Raw genomic sequence first — 26,971 nt, 5'->3', positions numbered from 1 at the left:
AGATGCTCTAAAAACCCACTGAACACTACTGTACCTGCTCAGCACCAAACAGCAGACAGGCACAGTTAGATACTAGTTGGTGAACATAGTTGAGCAGAGCTAAAGAGCCAGATTTTTCCCTCAGGATGGAAACAAAAACAGAGCAAATAGGAGAGTGACTATTGAACTTGCATTTATTATATAACAAGAAACACGACTCTCCCAGCTGGATGTGTAAGTAAGCAACTGCTAATAAGTTTACAATCAACAAGGGGGTGATATGTCAGTGCTTTTTTTGGGAACTTGTTTCTGTTGCAAGTGGCCAAAAAAAAAACAGTTATTGCAGGTTCAAATAAATAACCTACATACTACTTCCCACACTTCACATTCTAAGTCTGAAAGGTGTAGTCTTAATATTTCAACATGCATTTTCAGGAGAAGCAGCATGCCTACACAAAACAAGGCTGTCTTTTTGGCAGGTGGGTGTCCTGCACTAGTCACTCTGCATCTCCAATCAGCCCAGCGCTGCCCCCCACCTTGCCCCCTTTAGTGGCACACCCTCCTCTAAAAGCTTTTTTAATTATGGCGACCATTAAAGCAAGGCTGGCTCTGGGCTCTGACTGATGGTAGTGTATGCACCGCTGCTCCTCTGAGCCAGCCACATACTTACATCCACTAATATGACCACACACACACACACGCAGACATGTACACACGGCACATACAAGTGCACGCACATATGCCATGCACACATGTATATAAATGCATTTGTGATCATAAAATGCTTTGACCAGACAACCTAACTGGCTCCAGTGGCATTAAATCTCTCTAATCATCTTCTTTTTTTTTTTTTTTAAGTCTGCAAAAGTGATGGTGGCGTGCCCTCATCTACTCAAGAGAGAGGGAACGGACAGCAAGAAAAGAGCAAGAGAGGGAGAGAGCAAGATAAAGCGAAAGGCAGAGAGGAAGACAGAAGAGGGAAAAGGGCAAGAGGGAGCAGAGCTATAAAACACTGTTTCCATGTGCCTCCCTGAAGAGGAGGTGTGTGTCTTCTGCTAGATTGTTCACAGGAAAAAAAAAACTGTGCTGAAAAATAAATGCAGGGCTAAAGATAGAAAGGGCAGCACAGCCGACTGGATGACTCATCCATTGAAAACAGATCAGTACACTTTCAATTATTGATCTCCTATCATAAAACAAAAATGAAAATGCTTGGTGACATCATGTGCTTGATGAGCTGCACTGCTGCATAACTGGAAAAAAAACAACTGAAGTAAGCTCAGAGCCAGGCACCTAAAATAAGATGTGTGTGTTTGAGATGTGTAAGTGCTCCCAGGCTACTCCTACCTGTGTGAATATGTCTGTGTTTATGGGATCTCAAGGCCGTCTGGCCTACATAAGACACTAATCCAATTGTCACCGTTCTAAGAGACGTATTTGACCCCAGGGCTTCACAGGGTCACGCTTGCTTCCTGTTTGGACCAATGGGGAAGCTCCATCAGTGGTCTGACAGGCTGCTACAGCCACTCTCAGATTACACTGCCTGGGTCTGGGAGCCACAGTGCTCCCAGGGGTAGTTTACGGAGGTGTCCATATGTGATGTGTGGAAGTAGGGTGGGGTTCTTGGAGAGTCATGAAGCCACAGAGTTGCAACCCACTTCAAAGGGTCCCTGTCCTTTGTATCCCTGAGGGCACCCTACTGTTTTCCCTCTGTGGCACCCCCAACTGGCTGGCCCACCTTACAATGGTGGATGACGCACGCCACCCCCCCCAACACACTCAAAGGCCTTGAAGTCGGACACCTTCCCCGCCGGATGACCTTCCCTGTGTGTCTGATGCTTCAGAGCATCCCAGCTGATGGTGGCTCCACTTTGATCCACTCTTAAAAACAATGTAATTCGAGGACGCCACATCAGGACCACAAGACTCCCTCCGATATATAACCGTATTGACCATATGGAACAACCTGCTGCGGCTATGCTGTCTTTAAAAGGAAGCTCTTATATTATATATATAGGTTGACACATATTGCAGGCCTCTCTGTTATCAGGGTGGAGGACAAAAGAGAAGAAGATACAATGACCACAACAAAGCCTCACCTGTTCTCTGGGATATAATTATGCATGTAAGAGTGTCTGGTGATGGATGAGCGTAAAAAGGGTGAGATGAAAGATTTCCATTATGTGATGAGTTTTAATGACAATGTGTGTGCACATTTTCCAGTCAGTCAAAGATAGTTTGGAAAACTTTCCTAATAATAAAAAAAAGACATTTACTTTTAATATATTCTTGTAAGGGATGAAGAACAACTTCCACATATTAAGCTATCCCATCAGTGTAAATTAGTCTTTATTTCATGACATCAAATTTTGTTTTATTGCTATTTTACTGCGTCCACTGACAGCATTGCTGGATGACTGAGGAAAATGGAGACCAGACTTACGAGTTAATGGGCCATAACTCTAAATGTTGCTCATATTCTACTTTAAACTCACACTTTCCAGGTGATGGATATGTTAAGCAGGCCAAACCACCAAAAGGACCTTCATTAGGGAACACTGGAGCTTGACCTGGTGACACAGCTTGTATTTTTCTCATCTTCTTAACCAGTAGTGACGGCCATCACTCACGCTGAATAAGTAAACCCCAGTGTTAATAGATCTTCTATGGAAAGGCTTCTGACAAAAGTACAAATGTATTCAGGCTGAGCCCCTGAGGCACTCCACTGTGATACATGGCTCCAGTAACGGTCCAGGAAATGTTTATGAGCGGACCAAGTGGCTTGTTTAAGGTCAAAGGTTACATAAAAAGGCAGATCGGTTTAAACTGTGTCATTCAATAGACACTGAATGGACGAACCCCGTTATGCTTCACAGTGGGAAATCCCAAATTCTCTCTCTGGGCTCCTTGAGATATTTATTTTTAGTATCAGAGGGAGGTCAAACAGTGTAGGCAGAGGGAAGGTGCCAAAGCTGAAATCCGCTGGTGTCAAGACTGAGTCACTCTCACCCCCCATGTTGTCAGAACCCAAACAAACAGCAGTGCAGCACTGAGTCACTAACACCTTTTGACATGCCTGGACCCAAATACAAGCTGTGGATAGGTCAGCAGGCAGAGACTCACGACTGATCAGAAGCACATGAGCAGATGACGATTTATTCTGGCTGAAACTGTGAAAATAGCTCACGGATTATTACGGAGATCAGGTGTCGTTCAATGCCAGCATAGATCTACTGTACTGTCTCCTTTAATTTAAACTACCTCCCTGTTGATTTTCTTTCATAACACTTTACGAGTTGCCACTGTGCAGTTGGAAGTCACAGTTATAGCAGTGTTGTTGTTCGGTAAAAACATTGTCCCACAGCCTGGTTTCAGTCCTGTTGACAAAGCATTTTTGAAATGTTCCAAAGCGTTTAAGAGATTTATTAGTCTAGAAAGGCTTTAGGAATTTTCTCAGGCCACAAAACTGTTGTGAAATGTTTTCTTTTCCGTCAGTCTCTCCTCTCTGAGAAAGAAGAAATTATACTTTATCTCTTTTTATCAACAAAATGGTCTGTCTGTGTAGTGGGTTAGAAAATATAAGTTCAGCCTGAGCCCACACCAGGCCATTATCTTATCTTATCTTCTTCGTTACTTCTGCTTTTTCAACACTGACAAAGTCCCAACTAAACCATATTTAATCGTCTTTCTATCTGCATTCCTGGAAACAGCAGGTCCTCTGATGCTGACCTTCTATTGCTCAACCCACCACCTCGACAACACCATGAGGTCCGGGATAGAGTTTTCAATGAGAGCGTCTACCTGCTGGGCTTACCTCACCTCCTGTCTGCACCTTGTGTTATTGTGCCAGCATTGCTCCACATTTTCAGAAATGTTCCAAATCAAACAATGAATTGATTAATGCAAAAATTATCAACAGATCAATACATAATGATTAGTTGCAGTCTTATACAACATAGTTCAAATCTAATCATATATGTTTGTATGTATAACAGTCACAGGACATATTTTTCTGCATATTTTTCTTAAATAACATGCTCAATGCAGGACTTTTACTTGTAACAGAGTTTTTACAGTGTTATATTACAACTTTGACTTGTAATACTTTAATACCTCCTTCAATGCCTCCTTCATTGCTTTAATGTTGATGTTAGTGTGTGCAACATGTGGAAGCGTCCTTTCATAAACTGTTAAACTTTGCGACACTAGATGAAGACTAGTGGGGAAAAGTCTTCATCCTCTAGGGAACATGAATGTTTGTACCAAATTTCATAACAACCCACGCACATTTTTCACTCTGTAAAATGTTGGACTGACACAACAGCCAAAAATCCTTCCCTGCAGCCACACCACGAGTGTTTCTAAAAAAGATTTGGAAGGGCCATTTGGATGGATCCAGCCTCTGTGTCTGGAAGTAATCCACTCTTCTTCACCAGGAAAAAAAAGAAGGAAAATTATAAAGCTGACAAGTCCCAAATGTGTGCCCCTTCCCTCCTAAAACTCAATTAACTCTCTGTGGTACATTCAAAGTTGAACTCAGATCTCAAGGCAACACTCAAGAGAAAATACTCAACTTCTAAAAATATTTTTAGTGGAAACAAGAGAGAGAAAATATGCACAGACTTTACAATACAGAAGCCATGTTCAAAATTTAATGATGAAACAGGTGATAAGAGAATATCGGCGGTTATGGGAAAACTATAGACTTCCTTTTTCTCAAGGAAGAGGGAGGAAATGAAACATAAAGACGAGGGGGATCTGTGCGGGGATTAATGGATCCTGGAGTCTGTAGACCTCCCCAGAGTTGGAGATTTGATTCTTCTCTATCCATCCAGACCTCTTTTCATCCCTCAATCCACATTTAAACCTCATTTCATCCCTCGATCTCCAGTGTTTCTAGTGCCAACACCTGTCATCACTCCTACTTGCCTCCTGACCTGTTCTCTAATAGTGCCCTACCCTCTAGTAAAAAAAAAAAGACACTGATTAGCAGAGGACATTGTGATAGACTGCCTTGTCGCAGAAATTCAATCAGTCCATTGTTATCTTGGCTCATATATTTACAGTATATCTCTAGAGATTAAAGATTAGGATGAAGAAGGGGGAGTGGTGGGAAAAACTGGGACACAGGAAAAGGAAAGGAATTGTTAATAAAAACATTTCTTTACAGTAAATCTCCCTCCTCCTACTATATATTCTGCTCTTCGAACACACAAATAGTGCAGCACATCAGATTGAGTCACGCTGAAACAAGATAGAGACTCAAATATGTTCCAGACTTGAAGCTTGATACTGTCTGTATGTCCTAAACCAGGAACATCGGCCAGAAATAGACAGATTTCTTTCCTTTCAGCTAATGTGCTCCTCACAAAAGAGGAAACAGTTGCAGCGATGAAACACTGACACGACACTTTGTTCATGTTGTCAGACATCAGTGTCCCATGTTTGATGGATGGCTATTGATACAAGACGAGCCTGTACGGAGCCAGAGGTGTTAAGTGACTTCTTTGATTATAGCACCCCCTTGTGGCTGCCAGAGAATTATTGCTCACTCTTTAATCACACCAGGATTCACTCAATTCAACAAGCACATCTGTATCGCATCTGAATTAGCAGTGGGAGAATAATTTTTGAACATAAATCTAACTTTCATGAAGAATTTAATTTTTTTTTTCTGTATTTTCTTACTAATCACTTGTGGTATCCACATACTTTTGTGCTTATCTTACCAGGTTTAGAGATGTGCCATCACCTAATCTAATAAAAGTGGATGGAAGTCAGAAGAAATAAATTCAGTTTTAGGGTCCTATTGAGCCTTAAAGACACTGAATCCTCACAGGCTGTATCTGACATCATCTGTGTGATGTGTCCAAACAGTGTCAGGCACAGCACCTTTTAGTTGTGACGGTTTCTGAACAGCAGCGTTTGAGACTGATAATGCAGTGCTATTAGACGTGTAAAAATGACTGCCGCTGATCCTTTCTGTGTTTTTTTAATTTGTATTCTTTTTCACAATGTGACACTCAGTGACATGCATCGTGGGATATTTTTTTAAACAAAGTGTGAAGGGTTGTGGACTGGATGAAAGAGTACGATCAGAGAACCACAATCTAACACTCATGTCTACTTACCACTTGCATTATTTTTCTTTGCCTTGAATTGTTAAACGTTAAAATTGTACCAACACTGACTTGATTCCTTATCATTTTATTTCAGTTATCTATCTCATCTCAGATCTAATAAGAATATTTTTGTTACTTTTACTATTAAACATTGTCTTTCATAAATATATTTATGCTTTGGCAACAAAGTCTTAAATAAAGATAAGACTAATTTCACAGTGGGATCCCTCATGGACTAAGAGATGGATAGTCGACCAGACATCAGGCCAGTTTACTATAAACCATAAGAAACTGTCTCTGGAAAGCTCTGGTTAAATTGTATACATAAATGTTAAATTTTTTAAATGTAATCTTTCTGTCTCCATTCTTGGAACCAGCAGATCCTCTGATGCTCAACAACACCATGAGGTCCAGGATGGAGTTTTAATGAGAGCATCAACCTTCATCACCACCAGCATCTCGACTCTTTGGGGATCAAATCCTGTCTGCACTTTATGATTATAAAAAAAAGGACACTCTTCCTTTGCTCCTTTTTGAATATCAGTGATGGATACAAAACTAAATCTGCACAGTTGTCAGTGACACCGTTGCTTTATTTGACATTCAGATGAACTGAGCCTTTAAACAGCGCCACCAGTATAGAAGCTTTGCCTCCACCCTGCTTGTGCAGAAGTGACAAATCGAGACACTAGAGGGCAGCCAATGCTCATCTACAAACCCTGCAGTCCAGGTCTCTGACATCTCACCATGCTGTCTGCTGCCTGCAGCTCTTCATTCAAACTGAATTATACTGTGAAATAGGATTACGTGTCAAGCAATGCAATGATTGAGCACAATTGTTGGAGTTTGGCAGGAGAGCGGAATAAAAGGAAAATATACAAACACGTATTCCTATTTGTCATGCTGATGTGAGTCGTCTGTGAAACAACATTAAGATAAGTCGATGCTGGGTGTCAAATGATGGGTATCTTAGCATCCACACTGCTTTTTTTTTTATTTATTTATTTATTTTCAAGTGAGTAAAAAATAGCAGCAGCTTGTCTGGCTGTTCCCCAGAGAGTATACAGACTGAGTTATGGCCCTATAATTATGTGCAGGAGTGAAAGTGTGTGTATGAATGAACGTGCTCCGTTTTAAAAAGCGTTTTATTATGGTTGCTGTTTCTTCAGATTGTGGGCCGGGGAGCGGATCTCCCTTTATAGGTTGCTGTTTCCTCTCCCAGAGAGCTCCCTGATACTCTGGGCAACTGAAGAGGCTGGCTGGAATTATACAGAGACACGTTTAGTGTCTGAAATAATCTAATAAAAAAAAGAGAGAGAGAGAGAGAGAGAGGGGATCAAGCAACATCCAAAGTCGATGAGCTCATTCCCATCTTTCATCAGCATCTCCTGCATTATAATGAGCAGTGAATCTGTATGTGTGCACAGTCAGACGTGTTGAAAAGAAGACTTCCTTGCACCCAAACTCTCTGATGTCTCGGTCACACTGGATTGACAGGGCCTCGCCTCTTCTGGTGACCTCTCAGTCCTGACCTTACACCTTCAGGAGGCAGGTCCCTCAGCATTAGGCCCGTGGAGCCAATTAACCCCAGAACTGAGATCAATTAACCCTTTTAGCAGATAACACCACATGCATTATTAGCAGGTGCAGAGAAACCACATGATCAAAAGGTTTAAAATGGGTTGATCCGAGACAAAATAACGCTGATAGAAAAGGCCTTGACCTGGTGAGAGAAAGATCTTCTTCTGTGGTGCTTGTCAGATAGAACTGAGCAGCAGAGAATGAAGAGGGGGTGGAAAGAATAGATGGACAGAGCTAGAAGAGCTCATCTATGAGTCTAATTAAGCAGAAATGGAGCAGTTGGGAGCCAGGGGACCTGCGTAGTGGTATCTTGCATTTCAGTCCATTAACCTGCTCCTAATGAACAGCGTGTTATTGGGGAAAGTCTTTATTAATCACACCCCACTGAGGTGACGGTCACTGGTTCATCGGTGTTCACCATGTACGTCGATACTCTTCAGCAGGGCTCTGGATCTCTGGCTGGCCTGTTGGGGAGGACGAGCAGTGTGACTGTGACATGCATGCGTGAGGGTTATGCCTTGTGACACATTCCTGTAAGTGCAAAACTCAGCTTGAACATCCTCAGTTACAGTACGGCATATTATTGTGACAAGCACGGTGTGAAAACAGACCCAGTCTCTCCCAATCAATGACTTACACCCACCTGCAGTGATGATTATACTTAATGGCAGGCTTGCTGATGAGAAATGCCCAAAATGTTGTCAGTGGAGCAGTGAGACAAGCTGCGTCGCAATGAAAACCTGACGTCAGAAATGTTGGCAAGGGGTTCGGAAAATAGATACAGAAGCACTCATACAAGTGGAACAGATGTTTATTGTTGTGTTGCTATTGGTTATTTGTTTAATTGTTTTTTTTATTTTTATTATTAGATTGTGTGCTGGATGAATTGAGTGGATGGCATCAGAGAAAGTGGCTGAAAGAGAGAAAGTGGGATGGGTGCTGGATAGGTGGAGAGAGACAGAGATAAGGGAGGGGGGTGAAAGGAGAGACAGGGGGGAGAGAGAGAAAAGAGATTCGTGGTGAGAGAAGAGGGGAGAGGCACACACACACACACACACACACACACACACACACACACACAGACAGACAGAAAGAGAGAGAGAGAGAGAGAGAGGAAACTGTTAAAACGTGTGTTCGCGCTTGCCAGTCTCAGCATCGCTCAGTTTCTGCAGGAGGCTGCAGCTCAGGATCTCCACTGACCAGATATGATCTACCCACTCTTCCCAGTCAGCCCATTTCACTCCGAGCTGGGATCTCTTTATTTGTTTGCATGGATGAAAACAGCTTATCGCATGTTCATGGATTTCTCATACCACAACTAATTTGACTCAAACCTGGGATTGGTGAAAAAAAAAAAGAAAAGACAAGACTTCAAGTGGTTTCTAGCAGGGTTTTTTTTTTTTTTTTTTTTGTAAGGTTTGTGGAAGCCTGTCTTGGACATGGGACCGTGCGTCAGCCGAGAGGGATCCGGTGCCAGAGGAAGAGCATCTTCCTGAAGGAGGAAAAGCCCGTGTGCGGGAGTTTTTTTTTTGTTTGTTTGTTGTTGTTTTTTTTTTATTCGGGGGTGTTTTTGTTGCTACCAGTGAGGGGGAGCTGTGGTTTTACGCGCCGGAATGATGCGTCCCAACCGCGGCTTCATCCTGCTCCTCCTCAACGGAACTGCTTGTTTGGTAAGAAAAGAGTGGGAGAGGGGGGGGGGAAACTCACACTGTAGTCTTTATGCATCTTGCTCCAAATTACCTTTGATTACCCATGCAACACCTTGTACCTGCGTCATGAGGTACAATAAGGTGTCTGCATCCCGTTGGCACCAAAAACTTCCAAACTTGCAAATATGAGTATGATATAAATTATGTGAACAAAAGAGAACCGATGCTGGACAACATGATAAAGTAGCAGACGTGCAGGTCACTTGTGTTTCTTGCAGAGATGCAGAGATAATTCTCGCCTGCTGTGTGCTCTGTTCACCGCTTCCAAAAGCATTCGTGCTGATGTCTGTGTTATTTTGGCTATAATTTAACAATTAACAAGTAAACAATGTACACTATGACTATTCCCAGCGGACACTCGTGCTTGGCAGCGAGCGGAGCGCACCGAGCCGCCGGTGCCCATCATCAGTGTGCTCTGTGCGTATTAGAAGCCAAGCCAGTCTTTTAACCTGTCATTCAGTCTCCACTATTGGGTCAGTTGGAACTATCTGACTGCACTTGAAAGTTACCGAATAATTACACGAAAACTACAGGGAAACAAACAAAATCTTTTTCTTTTTTTAGGAAAGAATGTCAAAGCTTTCACCAGTTTGACATTTTTGCTACCAATACACTTGCATCAGCCAAATAAAGTGCATGCAAGATTACATGCAAACTGAACAGAAGTGGGTTCACCCTGCAGTAGCCCACACATCTGGCTTCAAATATTATAAACATATTTTAACACAGTTGTTTTAGTAGGTTGTAGGGTACCATGTGTTTGTTCTGTGTGAGATTTATTGTAGAATCTCTCATACAGAGGATCAACAGAAAGATGAAACAAGCAGCTCTTTTTGAGGACCTCAAGTCAGATATGATTAGACACAGTGAGTTACTCTCATCAGAGTAAACCATTTAAAATAAATGAAGAAACACTACAAATCTAAAGTAAATATTATCTATTAAACAGTAATAAATCCTCCCAAAGACTCCCATTGATATATTACACCAGATGTATAAACATGAACTGTTTCTGTAGTCTTAATGAAGACTTCCAACATTACATAACCTTACAATCAAATTTGGATCAACCCACTCCTCTTTCATGTATGCTTGCAGATTTATTAAAAAGCAGCCTTTAATGAGAAATCAGCTCTTGATACACATGAGAAAACTTCAACATCCTTTTGCTCGGAAACCCCTGGGCTGAGTATCACACTGCCGGAGAAATGAGCAAGCTCCCAAAAAAAGAGAAAGGGGGGAAAAAGAAAAAAAAAAACTTCCCCTCCCAAAAAAAGAAAGTTCGGTGGAAATATTCAAGCGAGGCTGAGTGCTTGTTAGATGTACCCATTTGTGTCGACGACCCCTCAAGGATGACCTTGTGGCTTTCATGTTAAGGTGTTATTCAGGTCCTCCAAAATAAAACCATGGCCCTTTTGGTGATGTGAGGTCTCAGAGAAAACGGTTGTGAAAGACTTAACACACAGAGAGATTTATTTAGTTGAGACGGAGCCGTTTCAACAGATCTGAGAAGAGACCACACGCTGACTGGAAATATGGAGGATGAGCGCCTTTTCACCCTGTTGTATAACTAGATACAAGAGTGTGGGATAATAGGCTTAATACTCACTCTTGTGTTGTCTTGGTTCTGCGAGCATGAGCTGCAGGGCTACAGTCTATTATAACCCAAAAGGTCTGTGGCTAATGATAATGAAATTAATTGGGGCTTTTTCTCCCTCTCCAGACCATGTATCTATGAAAAACGTACATGGCATCCCTCAGCAGGAGATCTTGGGTAATTCATTAGCCCCGTGACATTGATAAATTATGGAGCAATTAATAAATTAAGTAACTTTTTATTATGCAACGGAGTGGTGATTAATAATCATATAAGCCTACTATGCATTAAAATTCGATTTGGATTTTGTGTTGTAATAGCTCTGCAATTCTCAGGGAGGGGTTTAGATCTCGAGGGGCCTTTTGCAAATGACTTATATAGAGGACTATTAAGACAAGGTGCCACTCTGGTTGTTGTTTATGTGATGAATGATGTGTTTCAAATGTTAATTATGCTCTGTATTTGAATGGAGGGTTATGAATAATATAAACCATCTCAGTTGTATAATTGACTGCTTGAGAAATTATGTTTATTTTTGGCGGCGGATTGAGTTATTTTTCATCTGTGATGCTCAGCAAGCTGACTGGATTTGTTTCAGTGAACTAAGTGGCTAATATGCATATGACAAGAAAATAATCTGGAATATTTAGGAGGATAGTTTGACATTTAGTGTCCTTTTTCACTGTCCTTGTGATGAGCGGTCAGCTGCAGATTAAGCAGAAGTGAGATGTGAAATAGGGCTGCAACATTTTTTTTATTTTTTTATTACTGATGAATCTGCTTTATATTTTCACAATTAGTTGATTGATGGTTCGGTCTTTAAAACATCAGATAATGGGTGTATCCTAGAGCTCAAAGGTGCCACAATCATATATGCAAAAATATTCAGCGTACTGTAACACAAGACAATGAAAAGCAGCAATGTGCCAAAGTGCCAATTTTGCTAATGGATTGTCAAAATATTTGATTATATTTCTGTCAGTTTTGCGTTTCGTTCTGATGTGAAAGTCACAGTCTTTAAAAGGACAAAATTAATCTCTTAACAGATGCAGCAGACGTGATGTGAACTGAGCTCACACCATATGCAGGGGAAAGACAGGTGCCTATAGATTATATGTTGACACGCTTAAAATAGACAGGAAAGACAGTGATGGATAAAAGAAATGAGAGGAAGAGAGAGGAGGAGGTGTAGATAAAGTAGATAAAATGCCAACATCTGCCTCGCAGGTTTTTACTCCTCATTGGCAGTCATCACGGATTCTTTTCTTCCTTTTGTACAAAAACATCCAAGAAAAATGTACTTAATCCACGTAGAATTACGACTGCAGCAGTGTGGCTGAAGCGTGCACGGCACAGGACTGCCGATCTGAATGCTCATCCGAAATCTGGGAGGGGTGAGGTGAACGACAAGTGCTCTTCCCTCCTTCAACAATCTGAATAACTACCAATAGGGGGATGAAGTGCACTGGACAGGGCATTAAAGTTAACTACCTCTGTGAACTGCTATCTCTTCCTCAAACATTACTCAAAAAACTCTGCCTGGTTAAAATGTTATTATTAGGTAATTTTACGAACATAATTGTCATTTCATTCATAGGCATAAATGCTTAGCACTGAATACACATGCACACAAAAGAGCTTATTCATAAGAGTATTCTGACCTTGCACATGCTGTAACCTTCACATGGCAAAGATCGCAGGAGCTCGACCCTCACACTGGGCTCACATCTGCTCTTTCACACAAGAATTTTCTTGAAAAGGATGAGCTTCAGGTAGCCTCTCTGCGGCCATGAGAGACAGGGAGGCTTTATACTCCTTCTGATTGCTTTCAGTGCAGACGTAGACACTGGCCATCATGCTTGATAGCTGAATTTCACCTCTGTAGCTCTGCACACTTTTTTTGAAGATTGAAGATTGAATTTTAGTGAATCGATTCATACATATTCCAAGGTTTATGTGGCACAGTCATTTCTGTGCTAGTAGGTAATTTGAAAATCTAAAGAAACAATGTCACTTGAACGAATTAGCTTTTACAAATTGTGTGGCTCTTGTGCTGTTACAGTACTTTTTCTATTTCTAAACTTTTACCATCGCCCTCTATCTGACTTTGCTACCAGCAAGGAAACGCTTATTTAACACTGCTCGACAATTAAAAACAATTTGTGTTTTTAGAGTGAAAGTCTTCACAAAGGCAAAATCCCTTTCATGACAAAGAGGGGATTGTGATTAGGCTGTACAGAGAGCACCACAGCAATGGCACTTTTAAATCATAACATAGCAGTACAGCAACTGAGACAACAAAGGCATAAAAATCTAAAGTAAAACTGTCTGTACTATGCTTGGAATACTACAAGACAGTATGGTGCACAAACACACGCTGTGCAAACCTGAATATTTGTGTGCACGATTACAATGCAGAGGCTGTCTGACACTAATTCTAGCCACATCGGACTCCTTTCTCCATTTGTCACAAATTCTTAGATTCATGTTTCTTAGATACCTGTCTTTCTCACAGGGTCGCTGACCTTGGGCTCCTGGATACATCCCCGGCTAAGCAGAAATACCACCTTAATCCTGAGAAAACAAACAGAAAAAAAACATCACTGTCTGATACAGCATATATTGCATGCAGACACAAATGTGAGACAGCGGCGGCAGAGAGAATACTAATTTTATTTTGTTTTTTTTGAGTTTTTCTCTTTGCCATCATTGTTGCAATCTGCACGTCAGAGCTCATAAGCTTCTACTCTCCACCTCACATCCCACAGAGAAGCAGGAAACACAAAACTCATTCGTAATTGTCAAATTTTTATCATAAGGGAGGGTTTGGCTATATAACCATGCTGGAAGCAGACACTTTTTATTGTGCTGAGGACATATGTCCTTTTCTTTTCTTGTGTGGGTGCATAAAGAATCATAAGGGGGTGATTTGAGAGGGACAATTATGAAGTTGTGGCATCTTCATCATCAGCTGTGCAATAATATGCACTTCCCTTGTTAGCCATTTATTTAGGGGAAGCAGCCCATCACCCTGCTGTTTAAATTGCATTAAATCTGAGACTTAAGCTAAATAAACTATACCAGATATCTAAATTAAGTTGAATAAACCTTCATTCAATATTAAGAGAACTCATTTCATTTTATTTGTGAAACCAAGAGTATAATTATTGTAATAGGTAGTGAATTGAGAGCCACTTTAACAAGGCTCCTTAGAGTAATGATACATAACAAGTTTAACTGGAAAGATATTAGCAAGACTTTGTCTTTAATTGCGAAAGAAAATAGGATACAGGCTCAATTATAGCAACTGTAACTTGAGTGAGCACACACAAGATACAACTGCAAAAACTGTATATCTTACAGACGACGTTTCCTACCTATATTTATCATGTGTATGACACAGGAGCCACAATGTCCATTTATTTACATATTATTTATAGAGCAGCAACAATGGTTTGTTGATAAAACAATTTGTCAGAAAGTGACTGACATTTTTCAAGCTAAAATTCCAAAAATGCTTCACAAATGTGAGTATTTGCAATTTATCTTTCTTTGTCCTATTAAACAGTAAAATCTTTTGGCTTTGGCCCACAAACTGCAGATTCTTAAGTTTATACATTATTATTTCAAAAACACTCAGCCCGTGATTTCATTTTCATGAACTTCAAACACTGGATTTAGAATCCGGAGAGATATTTTAATAAATGTTCAGTGATTCCTCATTTCCGACTGCTAGCACCCTTTTATTGTGACTCTACATCCATGAAAGTACATGGTGTGCACAGATAGCTGCATGATTGTTGTGTGTCACCCTGAAATCTGGTGTGTGTTTTTGAAATGGAGCCACATGCTCTGCCAGCACATCTGGTGTAACTCTATGATTTTTTCCCTTTTGGTGTTTTAACCTAGTTTGCTCTGACCTTTTACGTTAATTTATATTTGTGTACTGTGCAAATACATAGCACAATAATGAGCAAACAGAAAAAAACAATATATAAACATGAAGAAGCTGTAGATGAGCAGTGCTGTTGCCAAGCCTTCCTGCCTGTGTTGTAAAGCAGCTTGAATTATGCACAACCACAGCAAGAATGACCCCAGAGGTGCACCTCTACCCCTCTGACCACTCGCTGTGGAAGCCAGCAGGGGACCCCTCCTGTCCTTCCACCTCTCCCCTCACTCCACCACCCCGAGCAGTCAAACAGACGGACAAAGAGAGAAACTGAGAGACAGAAAGGATGCTCCCTGACACACTGACAGCCCTTCATAATGAAGCGGCGAGCTGTCCTGAGACAGAATACGTTGCTGCTCAAAACTAGCACAATTTATTGTTGTGGCATTGCTCTCTGGGAGACTACAGGAGAGGCAGAGCAAATCCTGGAAGAATATCTGTAGGTTTATTTGTTGGTTGGGATAGTGAAGGGTGGATTACACTGCACTGCTTAAAGAAAAATGACTCGTAGCCTTTGGTAGAATGAGTGGGTATAACTCCCAGGGGATCCAGATAAAGATGCGCTTGACTTTCACACGGAGGAATAACTAAGGATGGGAAAATCCATAACAGCCGTTTTAATTTCAGAGAGCTTCTGCTAGAACTGACAATAGTAAAAAGTTGTTTTACAGCATTGTGAAAATGTTATGGAAAGTGTCAATATAGAACAAAATTTTTCAGCGTTTCAAGATCTGTGGGCATCCAAACAATATTAGAAAAGGCGACGTGGGACCATGGGATGTGGGCTTATTTGAAGAGGGAACACCAGGCTGTCAATATACTTTAACACTGAGGGAAACTGAAGCTTTTCTGATGCCGCAAGGCTCTGAAGTTCATGCTGACCTCATCGTGGTGTGACTGGAGCTGCTAGATATTACACCAGAATGAGAGTGGTCCAGCAAAAGCCCATTTATATTCTCGATTCTCTCACAATCTGTAAACAGTCTGTTCTGCGTCAATGAACATCTAGTGTGCAGTTCACCAGCGTGCTGCCCAGTGACGGTACAGTGATTTTCAGGGTCAGAGTGGTGCACATGACCAGACAAGGCCCACTGAGGGCCTTTACGGGGGTTTCCAATTAAAGCAGAGCACAGCCACAGGGATCAGGGAATTTGGCTGAGTTTGAAAGAAGAGTGTTTCCAGTGTAATAAATGGATAACAGGGACATTTTCTGCAGAGTACAGTGATTTCTGAATTCAATTGAGAGTGTACTGTAGAATATAGGACAGCAATATCTAGCAATTATTTCAACCTTTATTTCTCCAGGAAATGTCAGTTTGAGCAGTCATACACTTATTCATGCCCCACTTCGCAGTGATAAGAGCTGTTGTGTTTTCTGTTTGCTAAAGGTTCACTGACCTAACGCACAAAATAGGTTTATTAGTCAGTTCATTAAAAAGTGACATATGACTGTTTCAAAAATGTTCTTAACTGTCGCCTCTGTGGTTAAAGTCTGGTCTGGTTTAGGCAGGTACTTGGTTAAGGTCAATGAAAGACTGCATTCATTAGAGAAGACGCCAACAGGAAACAGACCACAATATGTGATGCCAAAGTCACTTTCTTTGTACGCCCAACCATCGATTCCTGGCTCCCTCACTCCAGTTGAAGTGTCCTTGGACAACAGGAACAATTGGGGGCAAGATACTACACCCTAAATTACCAAATTGTGTGAGTGTGTGTGAAGTGTGAGCTTGGATTTATTGTGAGCACTTTGGATAGGAGCGCTGTATCGCTCCTGATAAGCAGTTGGCACCTTGCATGGCAGCTTCTGCCATCAGTGCGTGAATTGGTGAATGTGACAAGTGTTGTAAAGTACTTTGAGAGGTCTGTAGACCAGAAAAGTGCTGCATAAATTCAGTCCATTAAGACTTGTTGTTTGTTTTGTAACAGGATATCTATCTGGAGAAGACCGTTTTTGTTCGCCTGACTCATATAGGTCACTCATCACTTAAAACATAGGCGGTTTTATGAATTTGAATACTGTTGGTGTCTCAGGTGTCGAGTTGAGATGGACTGCAGTTTAGACTTGTTGTCAGGATGAGTGTCAAATGTTAAACAAGTAAGCACTTGTGATCAGATTTCACTTCCCAGCTCACATTTGGTTTTATGTGTTAAAGACTGCTGTTAAAGAGAAAAAAAAAGTTCGACTTCAGCTATTGAAGCAGATTGCTGTGTCAGATTGGTACTTCACTGTTGTCCGAGCCGTGTGGCACATATGCAAATGAACAGCGTTCTGATGGTTTGTAGTCTGCGTGCAACCTGTGAAGCTAGACGGAGCTTCAAAGCAATCAGGGATGCGTTCGTGTTCACAATACAAATGTGGAAACATCTGGTCTACCTCAAAATGTCGCTGACGTGATGACTCCCAATGTGTTGTGGGCGCGCCCACATTTATATATAAAGTCCACTAATGATTGGATTTAGTGCTACTGTAAGTGTGAACACAGCCTGTTCACACAGTTACAAACATTCCCAGCTGGGAGCTATACAAACTGTTGTCGTTTGATTTGACCACTTAGCACCTTTACTGAAGCAATTCAACTGCTTTGCTGTAATTCATTTGCTTTTTTCTGGTGAATTATTATCAGGTGTTTGTCAAAATCCAGCAGAAAGACTGGCGCATAAAGTCAGGCACCAGCACTTGATAAGATGGCATTCAGTGAAAGCTTTTTTCTTCTAGTTTTTACCAGACAGGTGTGAATACTGTAACAGCACTTTAATCAGCCCTGTCCCATCAGGCCATGCATTGCTCACCACTCTCCTCGGGGAATAGTGGGGAGAAACCGTCCCCAGCCGTACTTCTACACCCTCCTCGCACCGCCAACTTGTCAATATCTTATAATGTAAAAATGTGATAGCCAATTCAGAGCCGGCTTCTCTCTGAGCATACAAAATGAGCCTGAGTCCACTGGGACCACACAACTCAACCTGTCCAAAATGAGCTGGAAAAGCAGGTGGAGGATGCAAACAGAACGAATATATCAGGAAAAAGAGTTTAGAATAAAAAGATTCAGTGTAGTGAGTTTGTTCACACACTGCAGATCTAAGCTCCAGTGACCCCCAAGAAGCTGGAGTAAATTATTCATTACGAGTCAAATGGCTTGTTTCTTGTGAAATTACCTTTTTCTCCCTCACCTCCTCTTGGATCTACACTAGCCAGAAGAATAATTAGTTATAAGGGCACAGCCATTTTCAGACTTTAATCATGTAACAGAGAAGTCTCCCGCAGTGAGCATATTAGATCTTGAGACGGGGAGAGGAGACCGAAGGAAAAAAAGAGAAAAGAATAAAGCATTGACGAACACTTAAGAAATCTGAGCTGCCTGGGTCTTTAATTAAAAATTGATGTCATATTAGAGATGAAGATTTCGACTCAACTGCCAGAGGAAAATGGAGTGCTTATTGAACTTGTCAGCTCCACAGGACGCGCACATGCTTTCAGCACCACTGGGTGGCTCTACAGACAGATTTTCTGTATGAATCAATCAATCAATTTACTTTATCATGCATCCATAAAAAGATAACATCAAACACGCATCACACCAAAGACATACAGCAGCAAGTCCAAAATAAACGTTGAAATTGGAATAGGTTAAATATCTCTGTCTGGCTGTTAAATGCTCCACCTTGTTCACCAGTTAGCTACTAACTGTCTGTCTGCAGGAGTCTGGGCAGGTGGTGCACAGTCACCTCTTAGAGCTTTTCTGCTGAAAACAGCTGCCTGCTGCTGCAGAAAACAACAATGTGACAGCGGTGAGAGAACCAACAGCAAAGGACAGGGGCCATAAAATCAAAACAATGAGCTGAAAGACACTAAAACACTCAAACATTTTGTCTACTTCATTTTAAATTCCAAATGCCTAAGATGACATTTCCAAAATGTTTGAACCTTTTGTTCCGCCAGCAATCTAAAACCCGAATACAAAACAGCAACATCTCACACTGGAGAAACTGGAACCAGATCAGCCAGAGCACTTCACTAGAAAAATGGCATTTAATCAGTTATCAAAATAGCTTACATTCAATTATTTATTATTTTAGCTCTAGTTTCCCCATTTTTTAAGTAAAACTATGCTGTTCTTTTAACTTGTATTTACTTACAGGTCAATAAGTTAAGCTTGAATGAGTACATTTTGCAACAATATTTTACTTCTCTGGTCAACACACCAGTCTGTCATCACGCCCCTGCTTTTGTGAGAGTTAAGTGGCTCTCTGATCTCTGTGCTATATTATGGCAATAGTGTTCTTCTGTCACCGGGGGAAAGGGGTTAAAACGGTGTACCTGTCATTGTAACAGGCTGATTATTGCCTGTGGAACTGGCAGGCTTGTGAGGATCGCTCCCCTCCCCATACTCCCTGCTGGGCGAGAGGCCTGGGGCCTGTGCTCACTGAGGCTGAATGACTCACAATTACCACAGTGACAGAGCCTGCAGCCACCTCCCATCCTCTCCAGCCGTTTCACTGACTCACTTAGCGCACATGACAAATGACAAAATCATCCCGAACCTCCGCCCCCTCGCTAAGACCTGATTGCCCATCGCCCACACTTTGCCTACAGTACTTAAAGCTGGGATACATCTTGCCAAGATTCATGAAACAAAACAAACTTAGTCTCAAAGTAACTTGCTCTGGCCTTTCAAAGCAACATTTTACTGTGTTACACTATGTAGATAGTTTAACATGCATATTTTAGTATGATTTAGTGAGCAGGAAACCTTTGACATTTCCTGTGCAGCCTTACAAATTCTTTGCTGTTGCATATTTTTTAATCTCATCAAAACATTTCTTTAATGTTACAACACTGGTCAACGAAAAACACACATCATATAAAACGATATCATTTGTGGTGCATCATCAAAGGATGACTTCTTGGCTTGTGTTTAAATATGAAAGCAAGAGAGTGGCATGAATACGCAGAGCATAAAAACATCAGTGCTCAACTGTGTTGGGGTTTGCATTCTAAAATATGAAAATGTCCTGCTAAAGTAAGGCAATGCATTAATCTTTTGGCATTGTGGAAAACAACAATGAACTCTGGGGTTTTTCTACACCATTTCAACTTGCTTACATTGCATAAGTCAAAGCTGGAAGCATGCTGATAGTTAAATCTTACACCTCATATACTCTCCTAGTTAAATGCAGAGTGGCGAGACAGTTGTAGCCGTATGCAGTTTTTGAGAAAGTAGCGATTCTTACAGTATTTAATGATGAAAAATATGTTATGTGCTGCCGTATAAAGTGTAACCTCTGTGACCTTAGAAATACAGATCTCCTGGTGTGCAAATACAAGTATATAGCATGTATAAAGTGATACTACAGGCCACTAATGAGAACATTTACCTGCAGAAATTAAGCCACAGTTGTATTTTAAAGCATCATGGTGGTTTGGACAATCATACAGTACGCATTCTCTCACTATAGTGATCATTATAGTCCTGGCTCAGTTTTTCCTTCTTTTTTTCAGAGCCATATTAAGCTCATTTTAACATTTGTCTTTGACAATGATGCTGCACACTGAATCTGACACCTCCAGCAGTGCCAGACACTTAAATCTTCTGTTCAACAATAGCACAATGCTCACTCCATCTCTTCTCCTGCAGCCTGGCCTCTCAGGCTCTCTAATGAAGACTGTGCTTGAGAGAGAGAGAGAGACAGAGAGAGAGAAGCCTTACTCAATATGTAAGCTACAACAAAGCATACTGCAATATGTTTTTGCTCAGATATGAGTGTTGGCACCATCTGAGAGTCACTCTAGACAAGCGGCTGTGCTGGCAAAATGATCAGGATCTTAAAAGCATGGGGCAGTTACACAGAAATCAAGAGTGAAATATTTTTTAAGAACCCTAAAGGGCTTTTTTGTAGGACACCGCAGGGGCTCTTAAGTGCTATCTGGGGAGGCAGGCAGAGTGCTACCCTCTGTGCCCAGCAGCAACCAGCTCATTGAAGAAGAGAAATCAAACACAAACTAGTCCTTCAATAGGAGCCGTGGGGAATGGTGTATTTGTCATCAAAGTCATTCTGCCTGGCCTCAACTTCCCCTCTGAAAAAACAAAGATCCATTTGAAAAGATTAAAATCAATATGTCTTGAGCTCTTCCAAAAATGTTTTTTCATTATTAATGACTTTGGTATTCTCGAAGAAGCTCATAACTATCTGATTCAAGAGGAAGGAGTCCTTGTCAAGGCTGTTATCGGCCCCCCATGGGGAGACTGAAGGAACGGGGCTGCAGTGTAGCGTAGCAGCCGATAGGTAACTAGAGGAGAGGGTGTCTGGTCTCTAACACCCCCGTGGTACTAGGGTCAGATTAAGGGAAAAGTCGAGTCCTCTCATGTGAGTCCAAACACCAGACCACAACCACATCAGCGGGAATCCTCGCAAGGCAGTTGAAATGTGATACAGGTTGTTATGAAAGGAAATACATGAAGAGACAGAAAATCAATATCGCTGACTGACTGCGGTGCAAGTGAACAAATCTGAGCGAGCTTGAAAAACCTGCATAAAATGGAATAAAAATGAGTCAGACTTAATAATCCTGACTAAGCCTGTATAAGGAAGCTCTTGCAGTCAAGACAGTAGATGGGCCGGAGTACAGACAGGAATGCATGCATTATGCATTCCTGCAAATCCTCTCCGGGTAGAGCGCACACGCAGATACATAAACGTCATTCACATTTGCATCGCTTATTGCTCACGTTTACCACAACTCAAAATTCACAAATAACCTGTGTGTGTGTGTGCGTGTGTGTGTGTGTTCTCCATTGCCAAATCCAAAGGACATCATAATGTTGGATTAGACAGAGGCTACCTGTTAATAGATCATTACCGTTGAATAATTACCCATTACATTCACACACTCTTCACAAAGCTACTGCTGAGCACAGCAGCACTATCTTATCTCCCTCAGTCGTCTTCTCCTCCCCTGAGTTGATGTTAACATCTGACAGCTTTGTGTGTGTGCCGATACAGATTTTCCCCTTTAATTAAAACACTGGAAGTCTTAATTGGATATTACACTTTATTCTTCACACTCCTCCTACTTGTCCACCTCCCCTTCCTCACAACACTTTGATCCTCAGACCAAAACCTTTGGAGGCAATAATAATTTTGCCTGCATTTAGACTTGCACCAGTGCTTAAGATGCAGAAAAGCAAAGAAAACACAGCTTAGTTTACTTTCACTTGGAGTCTCTTTCTGTAAGAATTTATATAAGAACAATTTCTCTCCAGTAAGATGATCTTCAAGTGACCTTTTCTGACTTTGTTCCAGTTCCAGTTATTCTTTGTGAGAGAAATGTAAAAGCAGTTCCTCCAATGATGTTTTGGCAATGTAGAAATGAAATGTTTTATAACCGCTGGCATAAATCCTGCTCTTTTTGGTGCATTCAGACGCTTTATAAGTGCATAAATCAACCTCCAACCTCTGTTGTCAGAGAAACAACTCTAGAAACCATTTCTTAATGACAGAGCTTTATTGTTTTACAGGATTATAGCCTTTGTAGAAAATTGTCCACTCTCAGAAATATTGATTAAACTGCCCAAGACCACAGGAGTAACACGCTTTATGTGGATTCAGTTTTGGTGTGGGTTTTATGTTTGAATCTGTTCTTTGATCCCTCTGGCCTCGCCAGTAGCTCCAACGGAGGCATATGAGCCCATTACCAGTGAGCTTAGGGAATTACATCGGCTGTGTGAAAACTAGACATAAAGGAGTATTTTCTCTCACGGCAGAAGTAAACAAAAGAATGTAATAATAGCAATACCTGCAAAATTTCAACCATTTATTTATATATATAACATTGATAGAATGTCACGGTTACTACCACTGAAGGTATGAACGGTAAATTAAGTATCGATTAAACCTTTAATTTGTTTTCTGTCCACGTTTCTTTCTACCTTGTTAATAACTGCCTCCTTTCTTTCTCTATTTTCTTCTTCGATCCCCACCTCCACCTCCTCTCTCCAGGTGGCCCTGGGTCAAGAAGACGACTCCTCAAGCCCCAAGAGCTCTTCAGATGACTCCTCCAAGACGGTGGGTCTCCTAAGCGGGCAGACTCCCCTTTCGCCTCTCAGCCGCTGGATGCTTCACAGTAAGAGCAGAGCTGCTAATACCACCTCTCTGGAGCTGCCCTACCGCTCCCCGGTCCCATTCTCCAAGCAGGAGTTTTCTAAACAGGAGTTCTGGGAGATGTTGGGCAGTGACCTACTCAAACCCGATGCCTCCAGCTCCAGGGTCAAACGACGACCCATTGTTAAGACCGGCAAGTTCAAGAAGATGTTTGGCTGGGGAGACTTCTATTCCAATATCAAGACGGTTAGGCTTAACCTGCTGATCACTGGTAAGATTGTGGACCACGGAAACGGCACATTCAGCGTCTACTTCCGCCACAACTCCACAGGTCAGGGCAACATCTCAGTCAGCCTGGTGCCACCTGTCAAGGCGGTGGAGTTTGACCTGGAGCGCCAGAGCGTGGTCTACCCCAAGGACTCAAAGATCTTCAACTGCCGCGTGGACTATGAGAAGGTGGATCGCAGCAAGCGCACTTCACTGTGCAACTACGACCCATCCAAGACCTGCTTCCAGGAGCAGATTCAGAGCCACGTGTCCTGGATTTGCTCCAAGCCTTTCAAGGTCATCTGTATCTACATTTCCTTCTACAGTACGGACTACCGTCTGGTCCAGAAGGTTTGCCCGGACTACAACTACCATAACGAGATGCCCTACCTGCCTTCGGGCTAGAAGACTTGTAGGGGGGAGGAGAGGTGGGAGGGGAGAGGAAAAGGGGGTTGAGCAGGAGTGACTGTAACACATGAGGAGGAAACCAGGGCTGTGAATAGTCCTTAATGCCACTGTGGCAGCAAGACACCTTAAAAAAGCTCTCTTTGTAGCCTGACTACTGTAAGATGTAAAAACATATATGCAAAACAAAAACTACAGTATGCAGATAATGAGGCATTCGGAATGCTTAACTGCAGCATTCATTAACTGGGCTGGTAGTGAAAATTAAATGCCACCAACACGCACATTCTTACCTCAATCCAGTTTCTAAATGCCATTTTTTCTCCAGCTATTTCTCTCTTCCATTAAGTCATTTGTGAATGTTGTCTGAATGTCCGTTTAATCACCCTTTACAATGTCGCTCTTTTGCAAAGTCACAAGGCAGCATTTTTAGTGAAAGCTCGCTTTTAAATGTTGTGATACGATTCACTGGAGAGCTGTATACAAATTTAGACTTTATTAAAGACGTCATGCAGTGATTAACATCATACACTGTAAAGGCAAAAAAGATCACGGTTTAAAACTTACCAGAGGGAACGCAAAGAGCAGATGAATGTAAGGTGTAACCAACCCACGGGATCATGGAGGTTAAACTCAAAGTCTTTTCAAAGGGCATCCCAGAAAGTTCCACTTCTTACTCATCTTTTCACCCCGTCCACATCACCTTTAACCATCTCATTAAGGCATTGTCCAGGTGTAGTGTTTACCTTCGCAGCCTGCCAAACCTAATCACACTATATCGCTCAGTTACGTCACCCCATTTCAAGAAAAGAGGGAGAGAAAATATTTTAAAAAATGCAAGAAAAGGCAATTGCTCAACAAAGATTTAGGGTCAGGGTTTAAGACAAGTTCAGCATGAGGGAAATAACTAGATTCTGCATAGAGATAGGATTGGCCCTCCATACTTAAGAGAGGGAGAGAGAGAGAGAGAAAGGTGGGGGAGTGAGAGAGGGAGAGATTCAGTGAGCTGTTTTAATTAAAGTGGAGAAGGAGACGTAGAGAGTATGCAGCTCCTTCTATTGTCCCCTCTGTATGAAAAAGATTACATTTTGTTGCCGTCAGGATTCCTGATTTCACGCCTTGATAACTTTGACTGTGTGAGAGAGATTGCTCTCTCCCGACAAATACTGTGTTCACTAAAGGCGGCCCGTTATCTTGAATAAATGAAAATATTATCATAATAATTACATATAATTTAATCTCCTTTAGAACTAATTAAGGTTTCTACGAGAGGGCGAAATGTATTCCTAAAAATCAACTCGGCGGGTAGGAGGATAAGAGGACGTTCATGGAGATTGTTGCGTTCTAGCGCGGAGCCAGCAGCCACAGCTCAGCCCAGAGTTAACTGCTCTCATTAAGATAAATGGCCACTGGCTGGCCCATCTCATGTTTCTCTCACAAACAATATCAGCGCACAATGGAGCTATGAATTAGGTATCCTGACATTTTGTGTGCTGAGAGGTTACCGCTATCCTGCTTATGAGGACACAATGACTTTTCAGTCCATTAACGATGAACAGTCACAAGACAGGTGTGAAGAGTCGTTAAATGGCGGTATCAGATAACTGGTTTGATGCTAATGTGCTGTGATATCAGGGATACAGTCATGGCCTGTGCGCATGCATGCTTGGCTTGAATTGTTCAGCGATGTCCCAGGTGGACAGTAGTCACCGTGAAGCCGTCCTCCTGTGGGGGGTAGCATAAGGCTGGACATAAATGCTTCGCCTTGGCTGCTCTGTGTGAGCGCAGGAGTAGGAGGGAAATAAAGCAACAGGGCTAAAGATAGAAACAAAGACCTGTAAATCTGCACGTCAAAGCTCTGAGTTTTTAATTTACTCTTAAAGAGGGGGGTAGCACCTCTCCATATGCGACCAAATCAACTTGTGGCCCAGAACAAATGGCAGCAGTGCACAAGCAAGTCTGCAGGCGACAGACAGCTACACCACCCGCAGCCGTGATAAAGCCTGTTCATCCGGGAAAGTCAGACCTCTGCTTCCTCTTGCATGTGATTATTCTACCGTAACAGATATTTCATATATGCACCGGCTCGGCTGCTTGCTTCTGGCTCGTCTCTTACTGTACGTGTCTCACAATCAGAAATCCTCACGGAGTCGATTTTTCCTAAAGAGGGTACCAACAATCAGAGCGCCAACTATGAGAAAGCGTGTAGAGACAGAATCTGATTCCTGTCACATCACAGTAGCGTTTATGCAATATTTATTTGAAAGCATACATAAAGAGTCCCAGTGGAACATGCAATATAGATGTTGGTTTGGCAGCAACTGAAACTAAACACTTGTCTGAGGGTCCTTTTCCTGGACTTCTGGATGAGATACAAAGCTTCATGTGTGTAAAATGCATATCAACCAGCATGAATGAACCACTGCCTCTTGCTCTGTTCATCCATGTCCTCATCCTACAGCCCTCTCTGGGCCTTTTCCACTCCAGACGTCTGCATGTTTCTCAGTCATATGCCCCGCTGCCATCATGCTGTCGTCCTCTCCTTGTGTGTGACCCGGGTCACTGGACTAAGCCTCCATCCCCTCTCTACCTCCCTTACCCTGGCGTTGAACCCTGCTGTGGGTAGTTCTTCATTGCTGCCCTGCCCGCCCTCCTGCGCACAGCGCTGAGCTGAGCTGGCTAATCTCTGTGAGCTTAATGCCGAGCCAACTGAACATCAGCAGTGAGAACTCCCCTCTCTCCTTCTCTATCTATCTATTTCTCTCTATATCTATATCCCATCAAACAAATGCGTGTTCACACACAATCTTAAGATGTGCTGGTTTAGGTATTTTCCTCTCTCCTGTGCAAAGCATCTTACATAAGCCCGTGGATCGTGAGGACATGAAATCTCCTCAATAGCATGCCAACAGAGTGCCCGACACAGATACGCCCCAGTAACCTCAATGCTCCTCTCCCCCCTCCTGCGGGGTGTCCGGAGAGAAGCTGGATACTCACACACATTCGAATCAAACCCGGGCAACACAAGCCCACAGCACTGAACTTATTTAAAAAAACAAAAAAAACAAGGACATATCTTGGGCTACCTGTCCGGAAGAAGCCCCTCACTCTGCTCCTTACCGACCCTCTCAGATTTACAGCAATACTCTCACTGAGACTCCACCCTCTCCACCTCCCCGGAGCGAGTTAAAGAAAGGCTGCTGGACTAAGTTTAAGATATGGACGATGTTGTTATGGCAGCAGCCTTACTGTTGACCTA

The 26,971-nt window shown here is 42.1% G+C and overlaps 1 protein-coding gene across 1 annotated transcript; it reads left to right on the top strand.

Moving 5' to 3' along the window:
* Window positions 1-8,770: 8,770 nt before the first annotated feature.
* On the top strand, window positions 8,771-26,768 carry LOC109139402 (neurexophilin-1). The gene is made up of 2 exons (XM_027285971.1): window positions 8,771-9,352; window positions 22,939-26,768. Exons 1-2 carry the CDS (start codon window positions 9,296-9,298, stop codon window positions 23,710-23,712), a joined length of 831 nt encoding a protein of 276 aa, XP_027141772.1. The 5' UTR covers window positions 8,771-9,295; the 3' UTR covers window positions 23,713-26,768.
* The last annotated feature ends 203 nt before the right edge of the window (window positions 26,769-26,971 follow it).

This window comes from Larimichthys crocea, chromosome XII (assembly GCF_000972845.2).
Source record: "Larimichthys crocea isolate SSNF chromosome XII, L_crocea_2.0, whole genome shotgun sequence".
NCBI classification, from domain to species: domain Eukaryota; kingdom Metazoa; phylum Chordata; class Actinopteri; family Sciaenidae; genus Larimichthys; species Larimichthys crocea.
This window is presented reverse-complemented; position numbering and strand designations above follow the sequence as displayed.